A 16627-nucleotide genomic window follows, 5' to 3' on the forward strand; every position below is an offset into this window, starting at 1 on the left:
TTATCACCTGTGCTTCAGACCAACAGGCTATAGATCAGAGGCTCCTATGACCCCCTCCTTGGGTTGAATTAAACTGATAGAGTGGCTTACAGAACTCAGAGAAACATTTTACTTACTTTGTTTGTTGTAAAAGGATGTAACTCAGGGACAGCCAGATGGAAGAGTTGCAAACGGCTAGGTATGGGGAAAGGACGAGGAGCTTCTATGCCCTCTCCAAGTGCACCAGTCTCCCCAAATCTCCAAGTGTCCATCAACCCAGAAGCTCTCCAAACACTGTCCATTTGGGTTTTCATGGAGGTTCCTTACATAGCCATGATTGATTAAATCATTGACCACTGGCGATTGAACTCAATCCCCAGCCCCCTCCCCTCCCAAGAGACTGGTTGGCTTCGCTGGCAGCCAGCCCCCATCCTGGGTGGGGTCAAAGAGCCACCTCATTAACGTAACAAAAGACACTTTTATCACTCTCCTAACTGAGGATATTCCAAGGGTTTTAAGAGCTCTGTGCTAGGAATGAGATGGAGGATCAAAAAGATGTATTTCTGGGCTTCCCTAGTGGCGCAGTGGTTGCGAGTCCGCCTGCCGATGCAGGGGACGCGGGTTCGTGCCCTGGTCCTGGAAGATCCCACATGCTGCGGAGCGGCTGGGCCCGTGAGCCATGGCCGCTGAGCCTGCGCGTCCAGAGCCTGTGCTCCGCAACGGGAGAGGCCACGGCAGTGAGAGGCCCGCGTACAGGGGAAAAAAAAAAAAAGATGTATTTCTTATTATAAATGACAATATCACAGCCTTATATCCCCTACTGGGGCTCCCCATAGGCCAACCTACCCTGAAGCCAGAGACATGGGATGCTGTTGATGGAGTCCATGCAAAGTGTTCCCATATAATTTATCATCCAAACTGGGACACTTTTGAGAGTTAAAGGAGTTGTTAAAATTGTAACTACTGCAAAAAAAAAGAAAGTTGCTACCCAACAATTACATAACTGTTGTAGATTTTTATACCATTCAATAAATGACGAATACAGCTGTAGCAGGAAAGCCTCTACTACTCTATACATTCTGTGACGAAACTGCTCCACCTCTGCCTCCCTGCATATTTAATATATGCATGTGTCACATATACCTAACCCACAATTCCCTCCTACCCCATCAGACTCTGTGTATCCTGCAGGCTGCAGATGGCACCAGAGCACAGCTAGCTGGTGCACCAAGGATGGGTAGGGCATCTGAAATCAGGAGTCAGCTGTCCCAAGCCACTTGGGTCTGAGTGCATTTTGTTAAACCAGTGAGCAACCTATGTGCTGTTCTTGAAAGGGAGTTGTTTGTTAGATTATATCTGGGAAGGGTCAGGGAAAGAGTCAGTTTATCCCTAGTTGTCTTTAGAATATAACCATATATTAAAGTAAGAACTTTGTTCTCTGCGCATGAATCTCACACACTGTCACAGACGAGACCGTAGAAGTCATAAGGGCAAACCCACTCTGACGTATATTAAAACAATTATTCATAATTTTATGTCATCAAAAAATGAACATTCCAGGGCTTCCCTGGTGGCGCAGTGGTTGAGAGTCCGCCTGCCGACGCAGGGGACGCGGGTTCGTGCCCCGATCCGGGAGGATCCCACATGCTGCGGAGCAGCTGGGCCCGTGAGCCATGGCCGCTGAGCCTGCGCGTCCGGAGCCTGTGCTCCGCAACAGGAGAGGCCACAGCAGTGAGAGGCCCGCGTTCCGCAAAAAACAAACAAACAAAAAAAATGAACATTCCAAAACTAAACATACTCTTACAGCAATTGTACTCTTTGGTATTTATACAATGAAGTTGAAAGCTTATGTTCATACAAAAACTTGCACATAGATGTTTATAGGAGCTTTATTCATAATTAATTGCCAGAACCTAGAAGCAACCAAGATGTCCTTCAGCACACATTGAAATATCATCCAGTGCCAAGAACAAATGAGCTACCAAGCCGTGAAAAGACATGGAGGAACCTTTAACTGCGTATTACTAAGTGAGAAAAGCCAATCTGAAAAGGCTACATTCCATATGATTCCTAACATATGACATTCTGGAAAAGGCAAAACTATGGGGACAGTAAAAACACCTGTGGTCACCAAGAGTTAGGGAGGAGAGAGGGATGAATAGAGCACAGAGGATTTTTAGAGCGATGAAACTGTTCTGTATGATACTATAATGGTAGGTACGTGTCCTTATACATTTGTCCAAACCTGTAGAGTAGACCACACCAAAAGTGAACCCCGAATATAAACTATGGACTTGGAGTGCTAATAATGTGATGGTGTAGATTCATCAGTTGTAACAGATGTACCACTCTGCTGGGGGCTGTTGCTAATAGCGAGGCGCTGCATGTGTGGGGCAGAGAATTTAAGTGAAAACTCTGTACCTTCCTCTCAGTTTTGTTGTAAACCTAAAACTGCTCTAAAAATAAAGTCTATGTTTTCAGTGAAAGAACGATGACTGTCAAAGCTGGAGAAAGACGTCGTAAACCAAAACAGATGATATCAGATTGCCAATCAGACACAGCTTCTCAATGAACTTCTTTGTTCAGATGAAAGCAAACAGAAATCATTGACTGGTTAACAATATCACAGACTGGAGTGATTTCAAAAGAGTCTTTAAATAGACATGGAAACAAACCCATTTTCCAGTGTACCTTCTTTTCTTTAATGTCTTTCATGTGTTCCCCAAAAATGTGACTCCCCAACCTCTTCCTGTTGTCCATTGTGCCCCAATGGGCTCTTGTGCTCTCATCTGAGACCGAGGCCATTCCATCACTGAGGGACATTCATTGTGCCCCAATGGGCTCTTGTGCTCTCATCTGAGACCGAGGCCGTTCCATCACTGAGGGGCATTTGCCTGCAATTTCTAAGGATGTAATTAACCATTTTGAAATTTACTGTAAAATATTTTTGTGGGAATAAAAGTGAATGTTTCCAAGGGAAAGGAATAATTTACTGTCACTGATTCTTCCCATTTTTAAAAAGGCAAATAGAGGAAATTCCTATAGAACAAAACAGAATATTCCAGACACTTCTGCATGAGCATCTCTAATATTTGAAAACATGCAGAACAAGCACTACCTATAAAGAGAGAAAGCACAAAATAAGTGGTAGCATTTTTTCCCTACATGGAAACTACAAGTAGAATCTTTCAGCCTGTCCATTATTTGAAGCGGTTGACTTTCAAAGGGCCTTTTTTTTGGACGTGCTGCGTGGTTTGTGGGACCAGCCAGATAGAATCCCGTGCCCCCTGCAGTGGAAGCACAGAGTCTTAACCACTGGACCGCTGGGGAATTCCCTCAAAGGGCCTTCTTAATGGTAGTAGTCTATCATCCCGATTATAAAACACTAAGAAGAAAATAATTTATATAGGTGATATATAAACACATTTATATAATATATATTATATATATTAATTTATATTAAATAATTTATATGACATGACATATTAATAAAACTAACATGTTAAAGAGGAAAAATCCTACTCTATTTTCACCTGAAATCATGAAGATGAAATTGAATCAATTAGAATGTTTCAATTGTCATTATACGAAAATGGATTCAGATACGACACCCATTACTTATGTTACCATTTATGTTAGCAGCTTCTGTGTAGTTGGTGTAAATTCCTAAAAGGTATCCAGCTGAGGTCCTTCTGTAAGTGCAGAAAGCCATTCTAGCAACAGACCAAATGAATCAACATATGTCTACAACATTTCCGCAGGGCACGTCAAAATGAGCATTTCCCCAGCCACATTTCATGTCTAAAAACATAAACAGACACACACACAGTCCAGGCTCCCACACACAGCTTTAAAAGACCTCATTTAGAGAAAGCAAATTGGTTCCTCCCCTTTTACTAAAAAGTTTCTCTTTAATGGCTTTTTAAAAATTCAATTGTAAAATACCTTAACAAATCAACATAAATGAAAATCTTTGCATGTGGAGAACTACAGGAGGGTCAGTACAGCCATAGGAAAAGTTGTTATCCTATCATTTGAATATCACAGAGAAAAATAACAAAAGACCATGAATAATTTTCTTCTCTCATTTGGAAGTTATTAGTAGACTTCCCTTTGTTCCATTGAGAAATGAGAGAAGAAAATATGAAGTTACAGCGAACCCATATGGCCAGCAGGAAAATCCTCTTTAATTGCTTTATTGCCAGAAATGTTAAATCACTTCCTGAGGATACAGTTCAAATGAAACATATGGCAGCTATTAACAAAAACCCCTAATGAATTCAAAAATATGCTTTTTATGGGAGCTTTCTCATAAGCAAGTCATACATGTTATTTAAACTATATATACAAATACACACTTGGCATTTTAATCCCACAATGGTTTGATGAACACCTACTCTGTACCAGATGACACAGGCAACTTGCATGAAATGTTTTTTCCCCAAACCCAGGAACAGATATTAGACAATGAAACCTCAGGACATGATCCCAGATCTAGCCATGCCACTTCTCAGGAGTCAAAGACAAAAAGAAATCTCCTCACTAGCACTTCCTCCCCATGGGTTCAATGTCCAGGAAAACCATTCCATTTCCACCCAGGTAGTCCTAATTACCTACTATCTTCCTATACCTATTAATGTCACACCAATGAGGGTGCTAATCACTGTCATTCAGCAACTTCTGCATGGAACTATTCTCATGTATCTTCGTCAATTGGATTATGAATTCCACAAAGAAGAAAACTTTGCTTACAGCTTTTGTACATAGAATAACGTGAGGCATCTAATTAAGAATCAACCAATAGCTTTAATTAATTGAAAACCAAGTGTCAGCATTTTTTTAAAGTTAATGCCTTTCAACACTGGGAAATTTCACAAATCTAATCAATGTATTCATAAACCATTTTCTAAAGAGACAATTCTCCCTCAAATTCAAAGATAAATCAGCTGAGGGATATCCAGCTGTTATTACTATGTGGTTTTACTTTAAAAGAGAAGTTATTAAATCTTGGGTACATTAAACTTTGACTTTTCTTTCTCCACATAATAATATGGCCATTGAAGTTATTTAATGGAAGTGAGCTTTGGTAGCTTAAAGATTCATGCAGAACATGGGGTAAGCTTCTAAAGTAACTGGCATTGTCTACATGACGTATTGGTTTTGGCTATATGGAGGCTAAAATATTTTTGTTTGTAGGGTAGCTCATTGATTAACATCTTTATTAAATATTTACTTATCCATGCTTGGTTACACATTTTGTAATCAAGTAGAATAAAATATGGAAAAGGCCTGTCACTGGTCAACTTGTGATTTGGTGTAAGACATTCAATTTGCCTAAAATGCCTTAGCTATAAGAAGAGAGAGCTTACTTAGAGAATTTCTAAATGTCTCATACAGATACTCCTGCACAAATATTTTCTAATCTAAGTCAATGTCTTCTCATAGGACCTCTCCAAACCTTTCTCCTCCTTCATTTCAAAATATTCTGATTAGTATTTTGAAATTAGTGTTAGTGATCTCAGAGGTCAGCATGCCAGTTGTTGTGTCTTGGCTTCCATTCCATTACTGTGACCTTGCAAAAGTTACTCTATTTTTTAAGACTTCACAGAGTTGGTCTAAGGATTGAGTGAGTTTATGCAGGTAAGAGCTTAAAACTGTACTTTGTACATTCTGAGACCCTAGTAAGTGTTAGCTCTTCATACACTGAGGGACTTTCTCCATGAACGTCCTTTAATTACCTATCACCAACCTTTACAGTCTAGTCAATGAAAGGGTTTCTGTTTTGTTTTGTTGTTTATTTGCTTAAAACAAAAGAGAAAATTTAATTTAAAAGCCCTGATCTCCAGTCAGGGGGCAAATCTAGGGGCTAGGCTTAAAATATAATATATAGTATGGATTTAATTCCATTTTTAGACTTTTCCCCAAATATAGACATAAAAAGTAATCAAACATCACTAAAACTGTAGGAAGACTTTCTTGTCAAGGGAGTATAGAATCAGAGAAGTTCTTGAAACAAAGGAAAAATCCGATGATCCTGCTATAAATGAAAGGATGCTGAGGAAGATGCTTACAGCCTATACAGTCCCTCTGATGCCCTGGTCTCTGGACATGGTTCTCCACTCTGCCATTTAATAACCTAATATTCTCTTCATGGCTGCATCTTTGCCAGGACACAGAGTCAGTGTTCACACCCAGAGAACAAAAAGTGAACAACTAAATGTAGATCAAGATTAAGTCAAAATATGCTTTCACTATAGATCAATCTTGCCAAAAAAAAAAACCCTCTATTTTTTTATCTGTAGAAAGATTTTTTCCCTTATTTGAAAAATTACTTCAATCTCCAAATCCTGTAAATTCCAAAGGTGAGGATCTCAAAAATAATCAATATCTCACAAAGATTTAGGTGTCTTGATCTTTGATATTTCCAGAAATGAAGATTGATATTATCATTTCCTTAGGCTGATCTACAACAGAGGTGCACCTGAGCCTTCCTCTCTCTCTCTCTCTCTCTCTCTCTCTCTCTCTCTCTCTCTCTCTCACACACACACACACACACGTGTGTGCACACACACACATTTGCAACAAAATTAATTACCCATTTGAGCCTAGTTTTCTTACTTCAACTCTGAAGACTTTGTCCCCTAAATAAGGGGAGAGAGACATGCTTGTAGACATCTTATGTGGTCAGTGGCTGTGGAGTAGAAGGCGTCAAATCCCAGTGGGCCAGATAGATTTATAAAAGGCTTCCAATAACAGTTAATACACTCATGTTAGCTGTATTTTATACATAAGTAACTGAGGTGAATGGCAACCAAAAGCTCACTTCCTTAGTTTGTTTTAGGATATTGACAAGGAGTAGAACTATACTGTTCTACTTTAAAGTCTGTTAAAGACCTCTCATTCTGAACTCTATTTTCTAAATAATAGGGATAGATAATAGATACTGGGAATTGAACTTCTAAACCTCTCATATCGGTAATTTGTTCCATTGGCCCAGTGCCCATAGTAACAAATAGTAAGAGCAGCTCCCTTTTCCCAGGGACCTCATGTGCTTTACAGAAGCTACTACGTTTAGTCTTTCAGCAGCCCTGTGAAGTAGAGGTGTTTATCCCCCTTTTATAAGGGAGGAATCTGAACCTCGAGGGGACAGAGCAGAGACTTGAAAGCCCAGACACTAACCAAACAATTTACTTTTTCTGCCTCCCCAAATAGGACAAAGAAATCGAACCACAAAAATTCAACCCCAATTCGAACGTGGTTTTAGTCTCATTTACTGCCAGTATCTTTTAAGGGTAAGATGGGTCTGTCTTCAGAGAGGAAAACAATTACATGACTGATTTAGCATTAGCATAACTGGCTGTAGTGACTTTACCAATAGTTCCACAACTCTTTTTTTTTTTCTTTTCAGCTTTATTGAGGTGTAGTTGTCAAATAAAATTGTAAGATATTTAAAGTGTACATTGTAGTGATTTGATATATGTATACATCGTGAAAGGATTCCCCCTTTAGTTAATTAACACATCCATCACCTCATATACTTTTTGTGGGGGTGGGAATATTTAAGTTCTTCTCTCTTAACAAATATCAGTTATATAGTACAATGTTATCAACTGTAATCACCATGCTTTCATTAGTTCATCACATCTTATTCATCATGCAGCTGAAAGTTTATACCCTTCTACTAATTCTTCCCTATTTCCCCCACTCCACCAGCCCCTGGCAACCACTTTTCTACTCTCTCATACTATCAGTTGCACACTTTTTTTTTTTTAAAGAATCCACATATTAAAAATACCATGTTGTATTTGTCTTTCTCTGTCAGGCTCATTTCACTTAGCATAATGCCTTCAAGGTACATGTTATTGCAAATGGTACGATTTCCTTCTTATTCATTTTTGAATAATATACCGTTACACACACACACACACACACACACACACACACACACACACACACACACACACACACACACACACACACACACACACCCCACATCTTCTTTACCCATTTATCCATTGATGGACACTGAGGCTGTTACCATATCTTGGCCATTGTGAATAATGTTGTAATGAATATGGGAGTGCAGATACCTCTTTGATATCCTCTTTTCATTTTCTAATAAATTAATTCATTTATTTATTTTTGGTTGCCTTCGGTCTGTTGCTGCACGTAGGCTTTCTCTAGTTGCGGCGAGTGGGAGCTACTCTTCGTTGTGCATGGGCTTCTTATTGCAGTGACTTCTCTTGTGGTGGAGCACGGGCTCTGGGCACGAGGGCTTTAGTAGTTATGGCACGGGCTCAGTAGTTGTGGCTCGAGGCTCTAGAGCACAGGCTCAGTAGTTGTGCTCCATACTGTTTTCCATACTGGCTGCACCAAATTACATCCCCACCAACAGTGCACAAGGGTTCCCTTTTCTCCACATCCTTGCCTATACTAGTCATCTCTTGTCTTTTTGATGATAGCCACTCTACAGGTATGAGGTGATGTCTCATCATGGCTCTGATTTGCATTTTCCTGATGATTAGTGATGTTGAGCACCTTTTCATGTGCCATTTGTATGCCTTCTTTGGAAAAAAAATATTTATTCAGTTCCTCTTCTCTCATATTTCTAGTGTCAGGTTCTATTTAATTTTTGCTTCATTTATGGGACATCATTTTGTTCCTAATAAAGTTATTTGCTGTTTCCTTCTAATAATACCACAATTTTGTGGCTTTTTTTGTCTTTCAGACTATTCCAGGTACTTCAGAGAAGGAAAAGGCTGGTAAGTTGACATTGGTTGTGTTTTCACTCCTACCTATTTTAGAATAAAATTCCATCTTCGTATAGGTATTTTATTAAATATCTAAAATGTATACATCTTGTCAGTCTCTGGGCAAAAGTTATGGTTGAATTCCTGAAAAATAAGTTTTGCTCAAAATGTAGGAAAAAATATGGTTTTCTAGCATAGGATTACATTTTGTTAGAATAAGGTGTGTACTTCTTGTAGCATTAACTGTAACTGCAACCACAACTTTTTTCTTGAGGAAAATAATTAGATGTCATTCAGTGTACTGAGGAATGGTCTTTGGACATCTGTTGTTAATACAGTTGGCCCTTCGTATCCATGGGTTCTGCATCCACAGACTCAACAAACCTGGGTTGAAAATATTTGAAAAAACAAAAAATTCCAGAAAGTTCCAAAAAGCAAAACTGGAATTTGCCATAAAGGCAACTATTTACATAGCATTTACTTTGTATTAGGTATTACAGGTAATGTAGAGATGAATTTAAAGTATACAGGAGGATGTGTGTAGGTTGTATGCAAGCACTGGGCCATTTTATATAAGGGACTTGAGCATCTGTGGATCTTGGTGTCCATCAGGGAGTCCTGGAACCAATCCCCTGCGGATACTGAAGGAAGACTATAATTATCAAGATTTTTAAAAATCTTAGTAGCTTATTTAGTAGTCCTAGAAAAAGTTGTACTTGTTTAAAGCTGATACCATCAAAAATATAATTGTGAAGCAATATGAATAGTTGTACTAGAGAAAAATTATAATATTTTCTATGCTTTGTGCTATGATAATAACTACTTAACAGTATTATGGGAAATGGATAAGGACTAATGAGAAATACAGAAATACGAAAAATTAGACTTGAATTGATGGAATTATGTGCTTTTTAAAAATCTTTTGATCCTCCTCAATATTGTCTTATGTTTTCTGTGTAATAATAATCATCTTTTTAAAAAACTGATTAAAGGTGCTTTACCAAACTTGAAGCATATCACTTAGCTCTTAGACGTGTGTAATTTTTGAGCCAATTTAAAAGTTTAGAGTATCATCTAAAAGGTGTCACGACTTCAAGTGACTTTACACTAACGCATTTGAGTTGATCTGATAGGATTGTTATATGGGGAATGTTCTCTGTCAAGTTCAGTGATTTGATTTTTGCTGCCAGATAGTTTTCACACACAAGTTTTCATAGTTTGTGTTCTTCCATGAGCTAAAGTGTTCTCCTCTGTTTAGGCTGTGTCTGGCCTCTTCTCTCTAATACGTTGAAAGGTAAGCCTTCAGAATAGAAGGAAAATATTGAACTGGCATCATGTGTCAGTTCAAGAGAAAAACTGCTTAGTTTATCTATGCATTTGTATTACTTGGATTAATAATATACACTAAACGAATTCAAATTACCATTCCAGAGCTCTAATACCTTCAATAATAGATGTATCAGCTATCTCATTCGGACAAGACATAAATGGTTAAGAGAGCATTTGCATCACAAAGAAAAAGAAACTTAGCCAAAGTTGTGCTTTATCTTGAGTTGTGACATTCTCTGTAATTTGCAAAAGTGGCTGCAATTTAAACAAAGTGTGTAACAGAGCAAAGTTGTCATCTTATTCCAGAAAATCAGCAAATTCTTTCATACCCCAAGGAGAAAATTAGAATAGGAATTCTTGGCTGGAGGAGAAGAGTGAGGAGGGATGGAAATGCCATTGCTTGAGGGACTGGAGAAGCAAAGACTTCTCCCTCTGCCACTAAAATGATGTCAATCTGATAGGGAGAAGCATTTCAGTTATCAAGCTTCTCTTAAAGATAATTTTATTAAAACAAAGAGCTAATTAAACAGAGAGTATAAATATAATGCAACCACCACTTTTTGTCATAATCCTGGATATTTTCCTCCCCAACAAAAACAAAAACATGAAATTAATTGTCACTATTTAATGATATCTTTTGGTCATTTCTATACTGCTGGGGCACAAATTTTAAAAGTTGATAACTTCCTTTCACAGAGGTTCTGCAAGACGATCTGTGAAAGGTAGGATCCACCAATGGATATGTATGACCTAACCAGGCCCCTGGATGTCCCATCTCTGATGTTTAACCCAGGATGGGCTGATTTCTGCAGAACCTGGCTTCTGTGTATTAAAATATTAGAATGATGGAAATTTACTCCACAATGGATTTTAATTTAGATTTCTTGAGAATGTACTGATTATTTTAAGAGGAAATACAATTTTGTTTGACAATATAAATATAAGAAAGAAATGATTTTTTAATCAATGAATTTATATGTCAAGATAAAGGGTTATGTTTGAATATTTTATTCAGTTGGTAACGGATTTGCCAATTCAAAAGACAGTATGATTTATTTCAAAAAGTTTTAAAGGACCATGAAAGTCCAATCAATTTCTTCTATTTCTAAAATTTATTATGCCATATTTAAAATATTTTGAGTGTTTTATACACAAATGTGAATCTCTTTATTCCTCTTTATGAATCTCTATTTTTAAGCTCTGCTAGACAGAGGAATGGCAAGGAAGGCAGAGGACCCACTGAATCTTCTGGGGGTTAATTGAGCCTCTAAATAGGGTTAAGCTTCATTCCCACCCATAAGGCCTGTCATTTTTTTTTTTCCCCTCTGTTTTGCTAGATGAATGTAGCCTATTGTTTCTTATTAAGAAAATCTATTTTAATCTATGTGACCTCTCATCCACGCCAACTGGAACCAACTCCACCAGGCTTTGTGAAGCTCTAAACAAAATCATTTTGGGAACATTCCATTAATAATTCTTGAGTTGCAGTTGTGTGGTTGCCCCAGTGTGTGCTTTATTGATTTATTTTTTGGCTGCATTGGGTCTTTGTTGCTGCACAGGGCCCTCTCTAGTTGTTGCGAGCGGGGGCTACTCTTCATTGCAGTGCGTGGGCTTCTTACTGTGGTGGCTTCTCTTGTTGCAGAGCACAGGCTCTAGGCACACGGGCTTCAGTAGTTGTGGCACATGGGCTCAGTAGTTGTGGCACACGGGCTTAGCTGCCCCGCGGCATGTGGGATCTTCCCGGACCAGGGCTCGAATCCATGTCCCCTGCATTGGCAGGCGGATTCTTAACCACTGTGGTACCAGGGAAGCCCCAGTGTGTGCTTTAAGTAACCATCTTCTCTTCTGATCCGTGCTGCTGTGTAAATTCAGCCTAGTGGAATCATTCTGCTGCTTGTGACAAAACCCTCCAAGGGGAGACTATTTTGAAACAGCATCCCATTGGTTCATTTATTCCACAAATACTTACTGAACAGCCACATATAGTAGGCATCATATTAGGTTTTATCAAGGAAGCAGTTATGAACAAGGCATGGTCCTTGCCTGGAAGGAACTCAAACTCTAGCTGAGCATATTTCATTGGTCCAGCGTCCCCCTTTTCCTCTTCTCAATTGAAAAATTCTTAACCCAGGTTATTCAGAAAGCTTCCCAGGAAAAGAATCAAATAAAAATATTGTTCTCAAGAAATTCTATATCGGAATGTGTATTCTCCAGATCTGAAATAGAGTCCAATAAATTTGTTTTTAAAAATCAGAATTAATCACACAAGCATCAATATGTGTAATTGTATCCAACACAGAATAATTTCATTTAACTTCCCTTATGCCACCAGAATCTGTAAAGAATGGGCCCAGTGCCACTGATATATTTTCCAGCACATCTGCTTCCTATCCATGTGGCCTTGAGCAAGTTACTTAACCTCTTCATTGTCCCATTTCTAAAGTATAAATAAAGAAGTTGCCATGTTGTTATTGTAAGGCAACAATGCTTGGCACAAAGTAGGCTCTAAAACATGGTAGCTGTTTCTTATGGTGATGAGTTGTGCTTATAACCAGTATGTGTGCAAGCCAAATAGAAGCTAGCTGTGTTACTGCTGCTCTGGTCTGCTCCAAGAGTTCTTTTTTTTACATCTTTATTGGAGTATAATTGCTTTACAATGGTGTGTTAGTTTCTGCTTTATAACAAAGTGAATCAGTTATACATATACATATATCCCCATATCTCTTCCCTCTTGCGTCTCCCTCCCTCCCATGCTCCAAGAGTTCTTAAATGCTTCCTTGGGGCACCAATTAACAGCTGAGCCAGCTGTCCATGTGGAAGAAAGAGATCACTTTCTCCAAAAGCCTCTGAGTAAGTTAATTCAGACAGAGGTCATCATAGCATAGGCAGACTTGGCCATATTGTAACATCTCTTTAGAAATTCCTAGCTCAATTAAGGTGAAATTCTCTCTAGTGAACAGATAATCTGATTTTCACAAAAGGTTAGTCCCTAAGAAATGTACACCCTGAGTCCCATTTTCCTAGGACTCCCCAGCATCCCTAGACCCTGGGGTAATTGGATCCTGTCTACCCAGCTCCCATCCTCCCTCCCTGACCTCCTGCACACAGTCCTGTCAACACTGCCACCTAATCATCCCGTGTCCATTCTTTCTGCCATTGTTTTAAAGCAGCCTTCACTTTGCACTGGACTTTGAGATGGCATCCAGAGCTGTTTCCCTGCCTTAACTGATCATTACACCTGTTCACTCTCTACGCTGTCACCGAAGTTATCTTTGAAAAGCATCACCTGATCATATCGTTTTCTACTTCAACTTTTGTTGGGCCTCCTTACTAATGACAGGATAAGATCAAACTTTCCTGCTTGACGTAGCGGGCCATTTGTAATCTGGGTGTGGTATATGGTATTGGATATGCCCAGTTCACCCCTCAGACCCACCCTCCACCCTGCTTCTCCCCAGCTCTGTGACCTGCAGGCAGACCAGTGTGGGCAAAATCAATGGGCTGCCCTCCTTTCAGTTTTCCTGTCGCACCAGTGAGGAGGCCCAGCAAGAGACTGACGGTTGGGAGGACAGTACGGCTGTGAGGTTGGGTAGTTTATTCCCCGCTCGGCTTCCCGAGGAGTCACTGCTGGCCTTTTCCACCCAGGTTACCAGGTTCTGACAACCATTCTCTCCTCTTGCCTTGTGGTTCCCCTACACCTTTATCAATAGTTCTGTTACTAAACTCCCCTCAGTTTACCCAGGGTGCCATCTGTTTCCTGCTAGGAGTCTCACTGATAGACCTACCAATGTTTACTCTTCTTTCTATTCCTTTGTGTTCATTGGTTGGTTGGTTTGTCCAACTTCAGCCACAACATACAGCCACAGAACCCCTTCTAACTTTGGATCTTTCTACTTCTACGTAGATCGTGCCCTGCCTTTTTAAAAATACAGATGATAGGTAAAGATAGAGGGAGAAAGAGAGAAATGACTTATCCAAGAAAAAGAGAAGATACGGACCGTGTTTTTCTTCATCCTAAATGAATATAGTTTCATTCAATCACATGAAGGAGAAAAATATCTACCCTTATGATTTAGAATGTGTTCCCTATTGCCTAGAAGCATGTAAATTAGAAAATTAGAGTTGCATTTTAGTCACCAAAATGTGACTCTCTGAGCGTATTTGAGAAGTAGTATTAAGGAGTAATACGAAATCTCTCATTCTAAAATTAAATCATAGAACACAAATTTTGTCAGACTACATGGCAGCCCATAGAAAACAGACCACAATCATGAGCCAAAAATGGCAAATTTCTTTTTGCCTTTTCTGTCTTGAAAATTCTACTTGTCCAACAATAACACCTCCTTAATGAATTATTTCCCAGGCAGGGCTAGTCCTTGATTTTTTGGTGTTCCTAGAACACTCTGTGTTTTCAATTACAGTCTTATCATCTTGCTTTGCTGTATGTTCTCTTCTCTGGGTTGTGAGCTTTTCTAGATCAGGAATATGGTCTTTGCATGGTCCGTAATTAAAACAGCTATTAGCACATAGTGGGTGTTCTGTAAATACACATTAACCAATTAATTATAATTATCACAAAGATGCTTTGGCTCCCATCTTAATCATTTAGAATTAACATGGTTCTAAAACTGCCCCCCCTTTATGCCTATTGCCCCCACAACTGCCACATATCTCAGCTGGGCAACTATTTAATGATGTTATTTGGGGATCTATCGCATACAAGTGTGTGAAGGGCACCATTGAGAAAGGTGACTCAGAATCCAACTTTGGTTACGTTCCTTGGTCATTTTTCCTAGAATGTTTGTTCTCCTGCCTCTAGGTTATTTTGTTGGCCAGAAAAATGTTAAAAATCAAGATAATGAATAATTATAGCCTGAAACACTTGTGAAAGATAGCTTTCAGAAGCCTATGACAGGTTCATAGTCTCTCCAAACTTTGTGTTGTGGCTAGTAAGGCAGAACATAGAAATCAAGCACTTCTTTGTGACCCGTGTGAGGGGGAAAAATAGGATTTTCATAATTTCATTCCAAGCTCCTTGTAAACATACTAAATAACAAAGCCCAGACTTGGCGCCTTTTGGTATTAATTTTCTTGGCTGCTTTTGACCACGGAGAAGGGAAATGCAGAGGACCAAAAACAAACAACCAAAAAAACCCACAAAAAACTGAAATGCAAAGACATTCCTCGTTTTCTAGTCTGATCATCATTTCTTTGATTCAGAGAATTACCAGTGTGATCTATTCAACTCTGTCATGTTCCAGTATCAATAGATCCAAAGGGATTTGATGAAAAGACAAAACTAGAACTGCTAGATTGCAGCGTTGTTCTTTGAAAGACTGCCTTATTTTATGTCTCTATTTTAGTACAGATCAGGTCGTTTTTAGTGCTGTCTCACTCACTAGCCCGTAAGCACCTTGAAAGATGGAATTTTGTTTCATTCAATTCTGTTTCCAGTGCCTGGCATTATTGTAGTTGCTTGATGTTTGGGAAATGAAAGAACAAATGGCATATTAAAAAAATCGGCAAAGGGGACTTCCCTGGTAGCACAGTGGTTAAGAATCCGCCTGCCAGTGCAGGGGACACGGGTTTGAGCCATGGTCCGGGAAGATCCCACATGCCGCGGAGCAACTAAGCCCGTGTACCACAACTGCTGAGCCCACAAGCCACAACTACTGAAGCCTGAGCACTTAGAGCCCATGCTCCACAACAAGAGAAGCCACTGCCATGAGAAGCCCATGCACTGCAACGAAGAGTAACCCCAATCACCACAACTAGAGAAAGCCCATGCACAGCAACAAAGACCCAACGCAGCTAAAATTAAATAAATAAATAATTTTTTAAATTAAATAAATAAATAATTTTTAATTAAATAAATAAATAAATCGGCAAATACTTTATATGCACAATACTCCCAAAGCTAAATGTAGAATCCTATCATTCTATTGTAGGTGAAGCACTTTCTATAACTGCAAAGACCCCCAGCTGTTTTACAGGGTTGGACAGGATCTGAAAATTGTCTTTATCAGGCCAGGCTGGACTTTGGCCAGCATTCCAAATTCTTTATTCCCTTTCACCCTCAGAAAATGAAATTCATTATTTCTTTACTAATGGCTTATGAACACTCACTTATTTCATTTTTCTTAGTATTATGGTCTCTGCTTGCCTGCTTTTTTATGAGAAAGGAATTTAGGGTATGCACACACATAACCTCTCAGTTTTTCTGAAACTTAATGTAAACTAATCCATGAAAAGTTGGCTGTGCTGAGCGGGCTGTTGAGAGGAAACACATTAGCTTTTAGGTATCAAGGAATTCATGAAAAATACAAGTAAGCTATTCTTAAATGCCAGAGATCTCGAATTCATAGGATATTTTTCAATACAGATAATTTTTAAAATCTATTTCTTAACGTTCTATTGATATTTCTTTTATTACCAAGTAGGTAAAACAAAGCTACTGTATCACCAGAACCAATCAAACATATTTCCTTTTCTTCTCAATTACATTGCAAGCAACATGAGTACACGATAATTTCTCTTTTAGCAAGTTGCAATTCAGATATTACCGGGCT

General features: G+C 39.0%; 1 protein-coding gene across 3 annotated transcripts in view; it reads left to right on the top strand.

The window, feature by feature from the left end:
* DLC1 (DLC1 Rho GTPase activating protein) overlaps positions 1–16627 on the top strand; it is a 401322-nt gene that overhangs the window by 184867 nt on the left and 199828 nt on the right. For all 3 annotated transcript variants that reach the window (XM_082680447.1, XM_082680446.1, XM_082680448.1), the window contains one exon: positions 8708–8741. In XM_082680447.1, the coding sequence (XP_082536573.1) occupies positions 8708–8741 (34 nt within the window). The remainder of the gene's footprint in view (positions 1–8707; positions 8742–16627) is intronic.

Source organism: Grampus griseus (assembly GCF_964374135.1).
Source record: "Grampus griseus genome assembly, chromosome: 21".
NCBI lineage: Eukaryota > Metazoa > Chordata > Mammalia > Artiodactyla > Delphinidae > Grampus > Grampus griseus.